Source organism: Oryctolagus cuniculus, chromosome 3 (genome assembly GCF_964237555.1).
Source record: "Oryctolagus cuniculus chromosome 3, mOryCun1.1, whole genome shotgun sequence".
Lineage (NCBI taxonomy): Eukaryota > Metazoa > Chordata > Mammalia > Lagomorpha > Leporidae > Oryctolagus > Oryctolagus cuniculus.
In genome coordinates, this window is record NC_091434.1 from 21,262,994 (window position 1) to 21,281,963 (window position 18,970).

Sequence of the window (18,970 nt, forward strand, 5' to 3'; positions counted from 1 at the left end):
GGGGTGAGGGGATGAGGCCATGTCTATTTGTTCCGTGCCTCAGTTTCCTGATGGCTGTGTCCTGTGCTTTCTTTCTTCTTTCTTCTACTCATTTCCTCTCTGGAGGCTGCTCCTGCTCTGCCTCCATGGGCTGCCGCTCTTGACACAATGGTCAGGAGCCTGCCACCTTCCTCCCGGTCCCCTCCTCCCTCTGCCTCCTGCCTTTGGCTTTGCTGCTCTCCTTCATTCCACCCACAGCCCCGCCCACCTGGGATGGTTCCTGTTGGAGCGCCGTTTCCTTCTCTCGTCCTCATGTCAGTCCTCATGTCAGATGCACACGGCATCTGTCTCGGTGACCTGGACTGGAGAGTCCTGGGGTCCGGCTTGTGGGAGCCCCTCCTCTCCCTGTAGAAGCGACAAACCTGGAAGTGAGCTCTGGGAGGGAGCTCAATGGGATGGCTGTGCTGGAGGCCAGGAGGGGATGAAGGGAGGTGGTCGGGTGGAGAACAGGACAAGAGGATGGATCAGGAGTTGGGTGTGTGTGTGGGAGTGTTGGCGGGACCTGATCAGCTGCCCACGCAGTCTCTCCCTCCAGGTCTCTGGCTGTCACTGTCACTCTCTGTCCCCTTCTGTGTCTTCTTGGGTCCTGGGACGAGGAGCTCTGGCCAGCTGTCCTCCTGGGTGCCTCTCACACCCATCACCCGCTGCCCAGCCAGGGGCAGCCAGCCACTGGCTGCTTCCCAAGGAGGCGATGGTAATTGTGTTAACCAGGGCTAATGCACTGGGCTTCCTAGGCCCGCCCTCCCCCTGCCCCTCAGCCTCCTTCCTCCCACCAGCCCTCCCTCTCCATTCATCTGCCTCCCTCTCTTAGTTCCATCAGAGTCAATTAGACAGTCCCCGCTCTAATCTCATTGTGGGAGACTGGGCTTGGACCCAGCGGCCCAGCTCCACGTATGCGAGGCCCTGCAGAGTGCACGGCCTGGGGCAGGGGGTTGACCTGGATGACCTCGGGGCCCCCAGTTGTCCAGCAGGGAGTCCAGTCCTGGGGCTCCCCAGAGGATCAATCGCCACTGTCACTGCAGGCTGGAGGCCCACCCCGCCCCCGCCGTCTATGGTGTCAGCTGCTGGGTGGTGATGGAAGCCACTTGGATAGAGGCCCAGAGGACCACAGCCTGGAGAACAGCGCGGGTAGGGGTGGGGGTGGGGGGCCTGCATAATGAGCTGGTGGGGTCTGAAGGCATTTATTGTGCAGGGGAGAGTGACCAGGAGAGGCAGAGTAAGAGGAAATGGCCTGGAATCTGAGAGGAGAGAAGGGAGGTTAGGTATCAAGAGGGACTTCCTGCTTGTCAGGAATCAGAGACCTGGGTTAGTGGTGGTGGAGGGGAGAGAGACTGTAGGGCTGGCCTCCTCAGGATACCACTGGGAGGAGGAATATCCCTCCCCTCCCTCCTCCCTCCCCCCACTTCCCCCCTCCCCACCCCTCTGCTCTTCTGGCTGCAGTGCTGTGCTATGGGGCAGCATTGAGCCAGGAACTGAAGGCCTCCTGGCAGCTCCCGCACTGTGGCTTTGTGGCTGTGCGACCCCTGGCTTCACGCTGGGCCTCAGTGTCCAGTGTAAAACAGGCAGGGGAAGGGGTTGGGCCTCTTGCAGGTTTCCCTGGCATCACTGGTGGATGTTGGGGAGCTGTTTTGGGGCAAAGGAGAGGGGGTCCTGTGTCGGGGGTGGGTAGAGTGGAGGTGCATAAAGACCCCACTGTCCTGGCTGCAGCAGCTCGGGGAGCCCCTACTGGCCTGAAATCCAGGCGGTGGGAGAGACCCAGTGGATTGGGAAACAGGAATGGCCCCATACCCCCTTCCTTCCTCTTTTTAAAAATAAGTTTATTTACTCATTTTTATTTATTTGAAAGGGAGAGAGAGAGGTGGGGAGGGGGAGAAAGAGAGAGAGATTGATTTTCTGTTCCCTGGTTCTCTTCCCAAATACCTACAGCTAGGGCTGGGCCAGATCAAAGCCAGGAGCCTGGAACGCCACCTGGGTCTCCAACTGGAGGCTGGAATCTAGCAGGGCCAGGGCTGGAACCCAGGCACTGTGATACGGGATGTAGGCTTCCCAAGCGGGTTTTTTTCTTTTCTCACTGTGCCAAATGCCCGTCCCTTTTCCTTCTATTATTCTTGCCACCAGCCAACTTGCCCACCCAGTAACTCACATTCCTGGCCCACATGCCAGGCACCATGCTTGCTGCTGGAGATGCAGCCGTGAACGCCTGGCACACCTTCTAGAGCTGGCATTGTGGGAGGGAAGGGGATGGGGCAGTGAAGAGGTGAGCACCTTTACCAACAAGAGACACTGCTGAGTGCTATGAAGAAATGAATATGCCAGTGGCACTCAGAGACAGAGGGGGCTGGCAGGAGCCGAAGGGCCTGAATGAGCGGTCAGAGGAGGCCTCCTCCCAGGAGCCACTGCACAGGCGCCCAGATGAGACCGGGGTGGGGGTGGGGGGGCGAGCCTTGGCTCTGCAGGAACTCCTGCTCGGTTTACATGGAGAGAGGGCTCAGGGCTTGGGTGCAAATTCTGCACCTGGTCTATGGCTGGGCAGTTCACCTGTGAGTGAAATCTGTTCCTGGTACATGGAGAGGGTGGAGGGAGCTGATTGGCAAAAGGGGACCCTTGGGAAAGCCTCCTAGGGGGCCACAGGAGGGACCACAGTGGCTGGGAGGGCGGGGAAAGTCAGCCTCTCTTGTCGTGAGAAAGTGCAGGTGGGGGTGGGGTGGGGACCTGCTGAGCTGCCCCCTTCTGAGGAAGGAGAAAGGCTGGGAGGGCCCAGGGGAGCGGCAAGCGGTCTCTGTGCCCCTCTCCCCAGGTGTGAAAGCGAGATCTGGAGCCTCTGATCAGATGCCCGGGTGATGCTTCCCTAACAGGAGCCGCCTTTGTCCCCCTGCAGACGAAGCCAGCCGGGGGCACTGTGGCTCTGAGGGCCTGGGACAGACAGAGGAGGCTCTGTGCCAGCGCTGAGCCAGTCGGGCCCCTCCACGGGCTGTCCCAGCGGGCCCGTGGGCCGCCACCTGCTCTCTTGCTTCCCTACACCTGTGCTGCAGCCTCTGGGAAGTTTCACGTTTTGTTCCCTCCGCTTCTCTGGGGAGGAGCCTCCTGGCCCTGGCTCAGGGAAGAATTAGGGACGAGGGCCCAGAGCAGCCCGCCGTCTGCAGATGTAGCCTCCATCGCACCTGGCTCTCGGCTCTGGAACCCGCTCCCTGGCCTGCACTCGGAATCGAAGTGCCTGGGACATTCTTTCTCTTTCTACCCCTGCCAGACTGGCGGCACAGCCTGCTTGCTAGTGTGGACTCCGTAGCAGGGGAGGGGAGGAGGAGCAGGAGGTGGCAGGGCTGGGAGACAGGCCTGAGGGCTATGGCATGGACAAGCGGGCCCCAGAGGATCAGATGACCCCGCCGGTCACCCAGATGGTGACCAGTGCTTCAGAAGCTCCACTGGGGATGGGCGGGGGTGGTGGCAGGCATTGCGACTCAGTGTGTTAAGCCACCGCTTGGAAGGCCTGCATCCCAGCTTCCTGCTAATTCGATCCTGGGTGGCTCAAGTGGTTGAGTACCTGCCACTCATGTGGAAGCTCCCGATGGAGCTCAGGCTTCAGGCTTTGGCCTGGCCCAGCTCTGCATGTTGTGGGCATTTGGGGAGCCGATGGAAGATCCGCTGGGCACCCACACAGGGGGCTGTAGAGAGATCTCTACATGGGGTCTGACCCTGCCCAGGTGCACCCAGTCCTCCCCCAATCTGCTGTAGCCTCTAACAGGGTGCTGCCGTTATCCGAGCATCTGTGTCTGGTCCACTCCCAGCGGCCTTGTGTCCTGTCCCTGATGCTCACAGAGGAGATGGGAGGCAGGAGAGGGGTCCGGTCCCGGCCATGGCTCGATGCAGTTTCTGGTGCTTTGAGGGGCTTCAGGCTAAGAGCAGATCTTTGGGGTTTGGTACTTCTCCCCACTTTCTCATACCCTCACATGAGTTTTTGGTAAAACAGGAAGCAAGGAGGGCCCTTGCTAGAATCTTCTAGGAGATTCTGGAGTGGCTTCAGGATCCTGTACTGTTATCCCCAGGATTCTGACCTCTCCCGGAGGGCAGGATTACCTTGACCTTCAGGAGCTGGCACGGAGCTACCTGGGCTGTGTGTGTGTGTGTGTGGGGGGGGGGTGGGTGGAGCTGGGACGCACTCCAGGGCGTCAGCCTCAGAGGCTTCCCTCCCTGGTCACAGGGTCACAGGTTTAGACACCTGCTGGGCAGTGGCTGGAAATGAAGAACTCTGCCTCTGAGCCCCTTCCTGGGATCTTCACATAGGGACAGGTGGGCTCCAGTCCTCACTCGCTTGCCCCGCCTCCCCTCTGTGCTGCGCCAGGTGCCGAGAAGACTTCAGATCCTCTTAAGGGTGAGCCACGGTGCCGTGCCCTCCTGGTCTAGGCAGGGGCACACTTGGGCCGAGCCTGTCTGGAGGGCTTCTTCTTTTTTTTATTTTTTATTTTGACAGGTAGAGTTATAGACAGTGAGAGAGAGACAGAGAGAAAGGTCTTCCTTCTGTTGGTTCACCCCCCAAATGGCCGCTACGGCCAGAGCTACGTTGATCCGAAGCCAGGAGCCAGGTGCTTCTCCTGGTCTCCCATGGGGTGCAGCGGCCCAAGCACTTGGCCCATCCTCCACTGCCCTCCCGGGCCACAGCAGAGAGCTGGACTGGAAGAGGAGCAGCTGGGACTAGAACCTGGTGCCCATATGGGATGCCGGCGCCGCAGATGGAGGATTAACCAAGTGAGCCACGGCGCTGGCCCCAGGAGGGCTTCTTCTATTTTGCAAATGCAACTGGTGCTTCTTTCCATTAAACTTGTTCCACAGACCCCATTTCCTCCTGTCTCAGCTTCACCATTCCCTCTGGGATCAGGATGGGGAGGCTAAGGAGAGTGAAGCCCCCAAACAAAGGAGGAAGGCCCCCTTTGTGGGCCTGGGCGGGGGGCTCAGCAGGGCCCAGGCTGGATGGGTGGGCTCACTGCGGTGGGGACCTCATGCTTTCTCTCTACCTGGTTCCCTGATGCCCCCTCCAGCTTCCCCCTGCAGCTCTGGAGGTGGTAGGGGTGGGGGTGATTGGGGTCTGTCTTGCTTGGGGACTATTAGGAGCTGCAGAGCTCCAATGTCTGTCTTTCCCCATCTCTATCCACACCCCAGTAGGAACCTCTTCTTGCTACCTATGCTCCTGCCTAGTCTCCCCAAAGTGCTGGGCCCCACTGTCTCTTCTGGAGCTGCTGGGGGCTTGGGGCTGGGCTAGAGGCCAGCGTGGGGCAGCTCTCAGGTCCTCAGCTCCTGGGAAGAAGGCCCTGGTTGAGGCAGGGAAGGAGGCAGACAAGGAGACAGCAGCACTAGGTCCTGACTTGGTGGTGCCCGGGGCAGGCAGGCCCAGGAGTGCAGGCAGTGGGGATGGTGGAGGAGACACCCGGCCTGTTGCTGCTGGGAGGCCCAGCTGCAGCTCCTCGTGTCTCTCTCCTCTCTCTCCTCTCTCTCTCTCTCTCTCTCTCTCTCAGCTTTGCTGGCTGTCCTCCCAGCTTCTCTGCAGCGCTGAACAGGGGCGAGCCTGTCGCTGCTGCCCCTGCGGTTCTCAGTCTCCCTGTGGTCTCCTCCCTCCGCCCCTCCCCCTTCTCTCTGTCTCTGTCCCACTGTCTCCACAGTCCGGTGCCTTGGCCTCTTCGCTCCTCTCTTCCCTTCTCCTAGTTCCGGGGCCCCCATAGGATGACCCCAAACAGTATTCCTGAGAGAATTCCCATCTTCTGTCCAGTGGAGCAGCGCAGAGGCAGGCACCAGGCATGGTTGGGCGGCCACGAGGGGACAGGGCAGCCGGCGAAAGGCGAGAGGGAAGCGTCGGGATCCCTGAGCGCGAGGGCCCTTCCAACCTGTTGGGGCGTCCTCGCTCCCCAAACTGGCTGGAGAGAGCCCAGGGCCCAGGGTGTGGCTAGGTGCGAGGTTGGCGGGGACAGCCTGTGTCCCCGCGGGAGGCCCGGCTCAGGGAAGCCGGCGGCCTCCGTGAGTTAATGACATTATGTCCTGGGGAGCGCTGTGAGGCTGGGCGTGCGTTCTGGAGGGGCTCGGCGCACACGCACACTCGCACATTGACTGCAGCGCGGAGCACAACGCTGCCTCCACCCGCGCCCCGCCGCTGCTCCGGGGTAGCAGGTGGACGCCGCGCGCCTGGCACCGCCCCCGCGGGTCCCGACCCGCCCCTCCGGCGCGGCTCCCCGGGCCTGCGGAGCTGCCGGGGAGCCGCGCCCGCCCCTCTCCAGCTCGCCACTCTAGGGAGGGCGTCCCCTGGCTGAGCGCGCCCGGCCGCCGCCCGCCCCCGCGGGGGGATTCCCGGGACCTGGACCGCTGCCCGCGCCGCGCCGCACCGCCGGCCCCCAGCCCCGCTCCGCCCGCGAGAGGGGGCGGGGCCCGCGGCCGTCTCCTCAGGGAGTGCGGGGCCGGGAGACCCAGCGGGCAGGGTGTTCGCCTTCCTCCTTGCCCGCCTCAAACCCGCGCCCGGGAGCCGCTGGTCCCGGCGTTCCCACCTTCGCGCCCCGGGAGCGGCTCTCGGGGTCGCCATGACTCGGCTGAGCTGGTGCTTCTCTTGCTTGGTGCGATGGGGCAAGTACCTCTTCTCGTGCCTCCTGCCCCTGCGCTTCTGCTTCCGCCGCCAGGTAACCTTCCCGCGCGTCTGGGCCACCCCGCCCTCCGACTCTCAGCTCCCAGCCCTAATTAGGGACTCTTCGCCTCTGGGCGGCTGTGAGCCCGGCTCTTAGCAGGGTCTGGGAACTCCTTGGGAGGCCCCCTGCATCGGGGCGGGGGAGGGGAAGACTTAGCCGCCCCTCCCCCAGCGCGCACCCTTGGGCGTCTTGGGCTGGGGTCGGGACCCCCGCGGAGCGCGCCAGAGTCTGTGGGAGGGCACTGGAGGCTTGGACGCCAGAGAGCATTTCTGGGAGTTTGACGCGTCTCTCAGATTTCTGTGGGAAGACAATGTCGGTTCCTGGAAATGTCCCCCCCCTGCCCCCCGCCCCTAACCCCAGAAGTCCCAGACTGAAGACAGGGAGGTGACAAAGTGAGAAGGATCGGGAGAGCCGAGCGGCCGAGAGACGGGAGGAAGCGTTTCCCAACTGTCTGGGGTATGCGGGCGGGACCCCCAGGAGGAAGAGGCAGCCGGGTCTGTGGGGGAGGAGGGGCCTGGCGGGTCCCGCAGTGCTGTGAGTGGGCGTGTCCTGCGTGCGCATCTTTCTCCCTGGGGTCCTCCCAGAGCGGGTCCGGGGTGGGGATGGGGGTGGGAGCGGGACTCTTGGGCGAGAGGGTGGGGGAGGGGCACTGCCACAGAGAAGGGAACTGGAAACCCTTCAAGTCCTCCCCTGGAGGGGCAGGGAGCACCCTAAGGGCAGGTCCTAGAGCCTGCAGGAGCTCCCCCAAGGGAAGGATCCCAGGGACGGGGCTCCTGGTTCCCCACTCCCCCGGGGAAAGAACGTGCCCGTCGGGGGTGCGGCCAGCCTGGTGGGGGGAGGAAGGCCGGCCATGGAGTCAGCCTGCCCAGCTTGCAGCTGTGGCTCTACCACTTGCTACCTGTGGACCTTGGCAAGTTGCTTAGTTTTCCAACCTGTACAATGGGGGTGATGGACATGTGTACATCCCTGAACTGCAGCAAGGGCTAACTGAAGTAATGCACTGACCGGGTTTGACAAAGTACCTGCCCCATGGACCATCAGGGCTGTTGTCGTTAGTGTCCCTGTCCAGCTGGGATCTGCCGTGGTGCAGAGCTTCCGGCGGGTCAGGGACGGAGAGATTGCTCCCATATCCATGCTTCCCATCCCAGTGCCTGGGAAGGACCCTCCCACTCCATCCAGAGCTTGAATTTCCAGCTCTTTCTGCCAGGGGCTGCTTCTGAGCCTCAGTTTCCCCCCCTGCCGTTCCGCAGTGGGGAAAGGTGCCAGCAAGCTTGGGCTCCCATCACCCGGGGTAAGCTTTGCAGTCTTCCAGCAAAATGCATCGTGCCCAGGGATTGGCTGGGAGGCAGGTACCGCAGCTGCGGGTCGTGCAGGGCTGGCGCCCAGCTGCATTCCAGCGGGCTCTGAGTTCAGATGCTGTGGAGTCCGGAGTTTCCGATTTGGGAAAAGGCAGCCTGCCGTGGGAAATGGCCAGCGAGGACCAGGTCAGTTGGACCCCAGGCCACTTAGCAATTCCCACTCCCCCTTTGCTGAGAGGAGGTTGGTGGAACTGGCTCACCGCACCGTCCACCTCCTCCTGGGCCATGATTTGAGCTGGGGCTGGGGGTGCAGGGTTGGAGGAGCAGCTGCAGCTGCCTCCCTCCAGCCTTTGAGGGCTCTGAGTCAGGCAGGAAATTAGAGCTGGGGACGAGATCAAGATCATGGAGTTGAGCTCTGGGAAGGCTCTTAATAAAAATTGCTGGGATCGGGCCCAGACACTGTCCCCACCTAGGGCACTTGATGGAGGGGAGGGAGGGTAGGGGTGGTCTCTCCTGTGTCAGCTGGGAAAACTGAGGTTCCCTCTCCGGGAGCACTCAGAATTCTGGAATGCAAGGGGTGCATTCAGTCTTGTACTGGAGAGGTGGTGGGTGTGGAGCCGGGCTTCCCCTTGGCCGTGTGGTGCCTGGGTGGGCGTTAGGATGAAGTGCTCCGGCTAGTGTGGCTCATGCCAGGGCTCGGAGAGTGGGGCATGATGGGACTTGAGCCCCCACACCCACGCTTTTCCTGCACCCCTGTGGACATCCTGCATGGTGACACACAGAGGCTGTGCTAAGGGTCTGAGCAGCCCACAACTCGAAGGCTGAGGATGGCTGTGGGTCAGGGCAGAGGGAGGTGGCATAGCTTACCAAAAGCGAGGCCCAAGGGGCAGCAGGGGCCAGACCCTGTCGCACCCAGATCTCTTCTTGCTGGCCCTTCTGGAGCCCCTGTGGAGCTCATCCTGACCCACATGGCAGCACTGTCCGTGGCTTCCCTCTCTGTGTGTTCCCACTGCCCTCCACCAAGCCAGATCTGACCAGGACAGCTGAACTGCTTCCTAGAGCCGCAGCACAAGTCCTTGGACAAGGAGCGAGAGGACAGCTAACATGCCTGCACAACTGGGGCGCGTGATCCCTCATGCCTGGGGGGCTGACTGTGTGGCTACGGGAGCAGCAAGAATGTTCTCGACCCCTGGGAGACGAGGAGTCTCATGCCCTGGGTTCCATTCTCTGCCACATTAGCTGTGTGAGTCTAGGGAGAGCTGCTGACCCTCTCTGTGCCTGTGTTTCTGCATCTGTAAGATAAGGAGTGGTAGGAGGCTTAAAGGTGACACCACAAAGTTCAGGGCTGGCTTAGTACCGATCGGTCTTGGGTTAGGGGGCAGAAAGGTGCAGAGCCAGGAGCCGAGGACTTTGGTACCAGGTTCCTGTGTCTCATGCGTTGGGATCTATGGCCGGGTGTTGGGAAGGGATCCAAGAGGCTCTGTATCTCCTTGCACTGGGAGGTGCAGTGCAGCCCCAGGGTAGCAGAGTTGCAGGGGAAAGCTGAGAGCCGACCCTGGCCTTTCTGTGATGGCTTAGCAGGGTGCATAGGAAAAAGATCTGGGGCCTGGGAGCCACACAACTGGAGCTGTGCACCTGCCTGGCTCTCTGGCTACGGCAGGCCCCACTGATTCCGCTGACCAATGTGTGGTTCTCCAAGGGGCTGGTGGAGGTGACAGATGTCCTAAGGACCAACCCCTCCTGGGGAGATGTTTAATGTGGTTTCATTGAAAAAAGCCGCCTCTCTATGAAGCTTTTCATGTTTTGTGAAAATATGTTGTATGTTCTGTAAAAATGTAGATTTGTGACTTGTCATGCCAGATCAGAAGAGTTGGCACTGTGGGCTGTTGTTGCAGCCACGGGGGCTGGAGCCAAGCCCCGTGTATCCCTGCAGCTGGGGCCTGCCCTGCCCAGGTTCCTGTGGCTCTGCTGCCTGCTGCTCCCCCACCCCCAACCCCAATGCCTGTCTGGCCCCTGGAGGTGCTTGCTGTGAGTCCTGGCCTAGCTGAGCTCCAAGGTCTTTCCAGCTGTGACAGTCTGTGACCTTAGATGCTGTGACCAGTAGTCCAGTAGTGACACAGGCAAGGCTCAGTGCCATCGTGGGAGATGGGCTAGACCACAGGAAGAACATTTTGATAGACAGGGTCAAAGAATAAAAAGAACAAATGATGGGGCCGGTGCCGTGTTGCACTAGGTTAATCCTCCACCTGCGGCGCTGGCATCCATATGGGCGCCGGTTTGTGTCCTGGCTGCTCCTCTTCCAGTCCAGCTGTCTGCTGTGGCCTGGGAAAGAAGTAGAAGATGGCCCAAGTGCTTGGGCCCCTGCACCCGCATGGGAGACCAGGAAGAAGCACCTGGTTCCTGGCTTTGGATTGGCGCAGCTCCAGCCATTGTGGCCACTTGGGGAGTGAACCAATGGAAGGAAGACCTTTCTCTCTGTCTTTCTCTCTTATTGTCTATAACTCTACCTGTCAAATAAATTAAAAAGAAAAAAAGAACAAATAAGCGGAGCTGGGGAAGCGGGGCCTGGGGAACTTGTGGCGTCCCAGCAGGTTGAGCTGGAAGGGCCATGGGAGACAATCAGCCTGGCCATTCTGCAGGTGGGAAAACTGGGGCCCACAGAGGGACATGTCGGGCTGGGGCCCCAGAGGCTCTTGGCCCTCCCTCACCCTTCTACTTAGCTCAGCCAGCCTCCAGCCCGGAGTCTGCACCAAAGGTGGCAGACCTGCCTCTGTTTCTTCAGCTGGCTGCTGAGCAGGGGGCTGGAGGAGGAGCCAGGGAGGTCGCTGCCAGCAGGGGGCAGGGCAGGGATGAAACATGAACTCTGCAGGGCTGGCTGGGGAGTGGGGCGGCATGGCACAGGGACTGGTGGTTGGGTCCCAAGGCTTCTGGCATGGGGCATGGCATTGTAGAGCACCCGGCCAGTGCATCCCTGATCTGCTGTGTGTGAGACCCGGGGCTGGGCACAGGACCCATCGATGGGTGGATGCTTTCATTCATCCTTTAACCATGTCTGGCACCTGCTGTGTTCCATACTCTGGTGGGAGAGGAGAGATCAGGCTGTGACGGAGGAGCAATGGGTCCTGAAACAGGGTCATTACTTGTAATTAGAGACACTGCAGGTGGCAGGGCTTAACATTCACAAGCAAGGATGGTGGTTAGGGAGCAGGAAGGACAGGAGAGATTAGGATACCCAGAGACCTCTGCAGACTTGGCAGAGAGAGCTGGGGACATCCTCCAAGGGGACCCTCAGCACCAGAGTGCTTGGCTTATTTTTTGAGTTCTAGCCGAAGGGACTGGGGTGGCAGCAGGCCTGGGGGCCGCGTGGGAGGCCAGACAAGGTGGTGTCCCTGTGACTTGGTCTTTGGCCTGTTTTCCAGCCTTTCTGAGATGCTCCAAGGTGATTTCCCAGAATTCTCAAGACAGCTGGCAGGAGGCACATCTAGGGTGATGCCAGCAGCATAGGGCTGGGGGTAGGGGGCGGGCTATGGGTGGGAGAGGGTGCTGGGATGTCTAGGGCATAGCCAGTCAATCTCTCAGGTCCATTGGGGGCTGGTGGGCCCAGCAGGACTGGTGACAGTGCCCAGGAGGGTGGGCTCAGGGACTCTCCAAGGGGGCTGCTTGGAAACCCTTCCCCCAGCTTGCCCTGCATTCCAGCCGGCAGAGACAACGTCCCCAGGGGTGGCTGTCGGTCGGCTCTGTGTGGCTGGGCTGTCAGGTGACCGTAGCAGGTGTAGATGGGGTGGCTGGTGGCAGCAGGACTTTGGCAGGAGATGCAGGCTGGGGGCAGCCCCTTTCCTAGCTCTGTAGCCTGCAGAAGACTTGAAGGAGTATAGAGAGGTGGCCCTGATTGCGGCTCTAACTCCTTTGCCGGAACAGAGACTCTAAACCTAGGCACCTGCTGGAGGGAGGACCTGAATTAGACACCTCACTTTAGTGTCCCTCCCTCAACTACTCAGAACCACCCAATATAATAGGAGGTCAATGCCTTGTGCAGTGCGCAACCTGCATGTCTGAATGTGGTGGGCTTTTCTCAGCTGAAGAGTGAGTGGTTCCCTCTCATTCCAAAGGTTCCCAGGAAGATGCCTTTTGGGAAGCTGGTTGTGTTGGTTGCTCTGTTTGTGGTGCTAACGGTAGCGCATCAAGGGCATGGCCTTGGGTGGGTGTGGGGAAGGAGGCAGGGGACGTGCACAGCACACTTGTGTCTGCGTGCACAGGAGCTGAGTTCCTTAGTGCCAGAGAATGGGCTGCAAGTGGCTACTCTGGGCAGAGCTCTGTCCTCAGTATCGTGTGTGTTTGTGGGAGCTGGACTCTCTCTGTGTGTGTGTGTGTGTGTGTGTGTCTGTCCACAAAAGGGTGTGGGGCTGTGCCTGCTCCAGTCCCTGGACATCTCCAAAGAGCAGTGGTGATTCACCGCCTCCACCCACCGTCACTTGGTCCAGCCACGGCCAGAGCTCAGAGGAGAGGTTTATTTGGGGGGTTGTGGGGGTGGGGGTGGATCCAGACCATGAGGACTGGGGACAGATTTTGCTGGGTCCCTCTGCAGTGTTCCCCGGGAGTCCATGTGAGTTCTGCTCCCCTTCTCTGTCCCACTCTCTGGATGTCTAGCTGGCAAAGGTGGGGAGGGGGCGGGCAGGGCTGGGGGCAGGGGCCACTGTGGGGAAGAAGAAGGCCAGTGGAACGGTGGGCGGTGAGAACTGGGCCAGGGAGGGGGGGGGAGGAGGAGGAGGAGGAAGTGGGGAAATGCAAACCAAATGTTGGCTCAGGGTACAGTCAAGAAAAACAGACTCTCGCGGGAGCCTGGAGCAGGCTCCCTTTCAGAAGGGCAGGAAGGGCTGGGACAGATGTTTGGAGGAGAGAAAGAAAGAAGGAGGAAAAAAAAAGAAAAAAATTGGAAAGAAACACGCAGCCTGGGGGCAGGGCTGTTCCTGCACTGTCCCAGGCCTGGTTTCCCAGTGTTAAGGCCTGTCCTGGGCTCGGAGCTTGGCTGTGGGATCCAGGATCTGTCCCAGCTGCGTGTGCGCAAATGAGTGTGTGTTCCAAGGCCAGGAGCTGGGATCCTGGGTCGGTCTGTCTGTCCATCAAGGCGTTGCAGGGTTCTGGATGGGGTTTGCTGGGGGTGGGGTCTGCAGTGAGGAGAGCAGAGCCCGGGCCTGCCAGCCCTAGCGCGGGAGAAGCTGGGCAGCCTGGGTGGGTTGTCAGGAGCGGGCGGTGGGGGGGGGAGGGGAGAGGGGGGACCGCCTCGGGGAGTCCCTCTACCCTGTTGCCTTCATGCCTCCTGCAAAGCTGGGTTTCTGACCCCCAGCGCCACCAGTGGAGCCTGGGAGGAGGGAGGAGAGAGAGAGGAGGCTGGGACTAGGGGGTGGAGTGGGGGGAGGAGGAGGCGAAGGCGGGAGGGAGGGTGAGCGGAGGCCTGCAGATGCTGGCTGAGCACAGCAGCAGCGGGGCGGCGACTCGGCGCTCCCTTCTGCTTGCTCGGTGGGCGCTGGGAGCTCGGGGGGCCTTTGGCAGGCCCTGGGCGTGGCCGAGGGACGGCGCCCATCGAAGATGACGTGGATCTGTCTGTCCTGCATGCTCTGGGTAGGTCCGGCTGCTTTAGGGTGGGAGTTGCATCCCCCCCCTCCAACATCCTTTGCTGAGAGCCAGGGGTGGGGGGAGTGTGGTGGTGAAGCTACGGACCCTGTGGCCTCTGCCCTGCAGAAGGACTGACTGCCCGAGGGCCTTCCCTGTCCAGGGGCCCAGCCCTGGCCCTGTGGGTCAGCCGCCCCATCCCCCAGCAACTGTGTCCAGGAGCCATCAAGTAGAAGGAAGTCTCTGGGAAGCTTGGGTTTTTCAGAGCTTCTCCTGCTACGTCTCCCTGCCGAAGTGGGGTGAAAATCCTGCAGCCCCCAAGTGGCTCAGCCCAGGAGTTTGAGAAGAAGGGGCAGTGGTGGGGCCAGGGCACAGGAAGCTGAAACCCAGAGCATGAATTCTGCAGAAGCTGGGAGGGGACAGAATTCTCAGATCCCACCACTGTTGCCCCTTCTAGACCCCACGTCGGCCTCTCCCCACGGCCATCACCCCCTCCACAGCCCTCCTGTCCTGACCAGGACCTTCCCCCGACACTCAGAAGGCAGTCATGGCCAGCTCTGTCCCCTATCCCCCACCCCAGGTCCCAGAAGGTGTGTTTTGGGGCGAGAGGGCCTGGGAGACAGGCAGGCAGGGTCTAGGGGCCACATGGTAAGGTTCATGGGAAGGGGGGATGGGAGAGCACTGAGTGGCACCAGAGGGGTGGGGGCAGGGCCAGGAGGAGACCCCTGCTCAAGGGGCTCCTGCGGGGTCTGGGCTGGGCAGAGGCATGCACAGGGGTCAGGAGGGCGAGGAAGTCATCCTGGCTGAGGGTGATGTCGGGCTCCGAGAGTGATGGCTGGTCGGGGGGAGGGGGCTCTGGGCCCGGGATCCAGATGTGGCCTTTCCTGCCCCTTGCCCCATCTGGCTAGTCCTCGGGAGGTCCCTCTAGGTCCAGGCAAGCCCAGGCTGGGAACAGTTGGCGGAAATCAGAGGGGGACAGCCAGGTGTAGTTTGGGAGTTGGGGGTGGGTGGGTGGAGTGTCTGGATGGGGACACGGATAGGTCTGAATAACAGTGTGGAGGGGCCTGTGTCCCACACAGTGGATACCTCAGCGATGGCTGGGCTCATGTGGATGAGTGTGAAGCAGGAGCCCTGGCCAAGTTCATCTCTGTGCCGAGGGTAGAGGGGCTAGCAAGGGAGGCCTGCAGCAGCAAGGGCGACAGTTAGACCTCCAGGGGGACCGGCTCTGCTGTGCACAGAGGCCGTTCAGTGGAGGCCCCTCCGGCTGAACTTGCATGAGCTGTGGTTTCCCCAGGGTTGCAATGAGGAAAGAAAGGGGATCGCAGAGGGGCAGGCACGAGATTCTGTGTCCAGTGCCAGTGGCCATGGCTGGCACGTAGAAGGTGCCCTTCTGGAGTCAGAGAGGTGCCAGCAGGTGTGGGCACTGCCTCCCTGGGTCTCCTCAAGACCAGAAGGGGCTGTGCCATCCACCCTCACTCCTTTCCTTCTGCAAGCCGGCCTGGCTGGCTGTCCCCAGGCCGGGCCAGAGCCCGGGGAGTGAAGGCTGCACAGTCCTGGCCGTGCTGGTCCTTGTCCCCCACCCCCGTTGCTTGAGACTATTGGGCTGCCAGCTCCCTTCCTCCTCCTGGTGGGCCTTGGCTGGGCCGGGGTGTATGTGTGTTTGTGTCAGGGCGCAGTGGGGGTGGGTGGTGCCAATCACAGAGACGGTGGAGGCGCTGGAGTCCTTGCCATGGAGTGTCTGGTGCTGGAAAGTGTATGGCAGGCACCAACGCTGACCACACAGTTCCCTTCTTGAGCCTCAGTGGCCTGATCTGTACAGTGGGGAGAACACACACACTTGCATGGCTGGGATGAGGCTAGAGGCAGTGTGTGTCTGTGGATTGGGTTCCTAGGCATACAGTAGGTGCTCAGTAAGTGCTGGCTCTTTCTCCACTCCACAATCTCCTGCTTGGTGTATGGGATCCCCTGTTTCCTGGGCTTGAGAGTGAGGAGGGTCTCTCTGGGAAGGGAGTCCCAGGACAGGGTGCCCCTCTCTGGCTGTGTCCATCCTGACTGCCCAGGGATTCTGCCTGGCTTTTCTGGGACTAAGAACTGTCTGGGTCTGTGGCCTCAGGGAGGTAAACTGAGGCACGGCCAGGAAGAGCTGGCTCTTGTGCTCCTGGAGAGAGTGTATTTGCGTTCACTGCTCCCTCTGTGGGGAGAGTGGCAGAGGCTTGGAAGAAGTGATGTATCGTGTGGTGCATTAAAGTTCCTTTATTAATTAGCTCCAGGGGTGGAGCTGTACACTAGGCAGAGCTTGCTTTTCTCATCAGATGATCCCACTTGCTGTTCCATATTCAAGTGTGCTTTATTGAGAGAAGAATTACACGCCTATTAGTTAGAGGCTTTTTGGTGGTGCCCGGTGGAATTAAGCTGCAGGCTCTCCGCTGGGGACGCTTGCCCTATTCTCAGGAACTGGGACAGGCTCTGTAGGGTGCGACTGGCGGAGCCCCGGGCCAGGCAAAGCCGCCGGCTGGTCACTCGGCTTTTCTGGACCCCACACAATCTTGGACACTGGGCACTGAAGCCACTTCCAGCTGCAGACAGTGATGCGTGCGTTCTGTTTCCTGCCCAGCTCTCAGCACACACTTCGGTCAGAAGTGTGAACTTTATGTGCAGTTCCTGCCACGTGGACCGGATCTGACCCTGGGGTCCCCAGTTCCCTCTCTCTGCAGCCTCCTGCCTGGGGGGTTGGAGCTAGGCTGAGCTGCCTGAGATGGAACAGGGTGTGAAAGAAAACCTTCCTTATGTTGCAAAATGTTTCAAAATGCCTCTGGGAGACGCAAAGTTGCAGAGAAAGGTGGCACGCTTGTCTGCAGGGTGGAGAGGAAGTGCTCCATGCTTTCATTCTGGCTCCGCCCCTTGGAGGCTGTGTGACAGGCAGCCAGCAGCTTTACCTCTCTGTGCCTTGGTTTCCTTGCCTATGCAAAGGGTTGTTAGGGTTTACAAGAGCTAACACACACAGGCATTTAGGAAGTGTCTTGCATGCAGTAAGGGTTCAGTCAATGTTAGCCATTCTACAAGATAGGGTGGCACATTTGCAAGGCAACCCAGCCAGTCAGAGGCGGGACTGGAGCCCCATCCCATCTAAGGCTCTCTGTTCTGCCAGTGCTCCATGGTGGGGCAGGCAGCATAAATGACAGTGGGGTCCTAAGAATGGTGGGAAGAGGGCCCATGCTGTGGCACAGTGGGTTAAGCTGCTGCTTGTGATGCCGGCATCCCCTATCGGGACATGGGGTTCGAGTCCTGGCTGCTTCACTTCTGATTCAGCTCCCTGCTAATGTGCCTGGGAATGCAGCGGAGGATGGCCCAAGTGCGTGGGGCCCTGCTGTCCATGTGGGAGACCCGGATGGAGTTCCAGGCTCCTGGCTTCAACCTGGCCCAGCCCCGGCCATTGTGGTCATTTGGGGCATGAACCAGGGGATGGAAGATCTGTCTCTCTGTTTCTCCCTCTATGGTTCCAAGACCCCCGGAATGGGCAGGTCTTCTCCTGCAGGGTCAATGTGGCCTCCGGTGCGTTCTGGCTCTGCACTGGCTAGCTCTGTGGGCCCAGAGGTTACCTGGCTCTCTGGGCATCACCTGTGTTCATTTCTGCGACTCACACGGTTTCATGTGAACCTTGCTGTGATTCCATGATGTTAGGAAGGGCTTAGGAGTCCCAGATCACAGAGCAGGAGAAGGGGGTCCACGGAGGGAAGTGGCCCTCCTGAGGTCGCCTGACCACTGGGCTCAGTGTTCCCAAGGTAGGGAAGGGGGTGGGGGGCAGAGCAAGAGGGCTCTGGGTTGAAGTAGCCCAGGGACAGGAAGTACTGTGACAGTGACACTGTCCTGTCATTCAGCCACCTGGGGACCCCAGCCACCCACCTGTCCCTCTATTTCACAATTATGCAGGGCCTGCCTTCTCCAGGGAGCTTGTAGATCTGAGACCAAGCAATTACAGGGAGGCTTGGTGCCACCAAGAGAGAACTTGGGGGGCACTAAAAGGGGGACCCCACCTGGCTTGGTAGGGAGAGGAGGTGTCAGGATAGACCCCTCCCAAGGCAGGGGTAGTTTTAAGATAGAGCTAAAGTGGAGCTAAGAACTCAGAAATCCAAGTGAGTATACTTGAGGGTGATGAGACACGGGTCACCGGCCAGGAGAGGACCCTTTGGACAGATGGGCTGGCCAGGCTGCTGGGACTGCCAAGGCCTCCTGAGCTGATGGGCACCCCGCCAGCCCTGGGCATAGGGGCAGTGGTGTGGGCCTTGGAGCCCTGGGGTGGAGCTCGGCTCCATCCTGCCGCACCTGCACAGCCCTGGGCTGGTCTCTCAGCCTCATCCTGGGACACATGGCATCGTGAGGATTACTGAGGGCTCTGTGTCAGTCTTGCCTCCTGGCACTCAGCATCTATGTCTTAGAGCCCTCCCAGCTCAGGACCTTGGGCTTGATGCTGCCTTAGGAGGATGGGGAGAGAGAGTAGGAGAGGGGGGCAGAGAGAGAAAGATGCTGATCGTCCAGATCAGAAAACTGAAGGCTGCTGGGTTGAACTTGGCTCTCGCTGATGTGAAGCCAGGAGCCAGGAGCTTCTTCCAGGTCTCACACTGGGGTAGCAGCAAGCATGCTGCAGTTGTAAGTGGTGGTCATCTGGTACACCTGTACAGAGCATCCCGGCATGGGGGTGGGCAGGCCCATCACAGAGGTATCTGGCTGTCCCACAGGGAGGCGGTCACCAGGAGGCAGTGGTGTGAGGCTGACATCTAGGAGGACTGCATTAAGGAGCTTGGGGACAGGGCATGTAGAACTGGCACCTGTGTCCAGGTGACCGAGCCCTGGCTTCTGGCATGAGAAAATTCAACTTGGATTTAAAATAGGTGCAAGGCACCTGTCGTGGGAATTCACTCCAGGAGCTCAAAGAAAGAGCAGGGGGAGGGAAGCACAGGAAACTGAGGCTCTATCCCCCTCCCTGAGGTTAGCCCGAGTAGAATCACAAGGAAAGGTCTGGACCAAACCAAACGGAGGGGCACTCTGCAGAGCACCTCCCTGGGCACCTGGGAGAGCACCAATGTCGGGAGACAGGCAGGAAGGCAGGTAATGAGTGTGGACTGAGACAGCCCTTGGCTGAGTGTCGCATGGGCTCCCACGGCTTCCTGGATCTGACGGGGCAACACACTGATCCGTGTCCTGGTGTGCGTTCCCGGAGGGCGATGCCTGTGCTGTGCTGGTGGCAAGGACAGAGCGTGGGCGTTTGGCTGCATGACGCGCCTGGGTTTGAATCCCGGCTCTGACTCATGACTCCAGTGTCCTGCTGCTGCAGACCCTAGGAGGCAGCAGTAAAGGCTCAAGTGA

General features: G+C 60.4%; 1 protein-coding gene across 14 annotated transcripts in view; it reads left to right on the forward strand.

Annotated features, from left to right (window-relative positions):
* The window catches only part of TNS1 (tensin 1), a 214,409-nt gene that overhangs the window by 15,276 nt on the left and 180,163 nt on the right, over window positions 1-18,970 (forward strand). Inside the window, exon 1 of one of the 14 annotated variants that reach the window (XM_051848193.2) lies at window positions 6,470-6,692. The exons of 12 other annotated variants lie outside the window; for them this stretch is intronic. In XM_051848193.2, coding sequence (XP_051704153.2) covers window positions 6,597-6,692 — 96 coding nt within the window. In that variant the 5' untranslated portion in view covers window positions 6,470-6,596. Of the gene's footprint in view, window positions 1-6,469; window positions 6,693-13,404; window positions 13,616-18,970 lie in introns of those variants that run through there. One more of the 14 variants, XM_051848194.2, reaches the window with a different exon arrangement.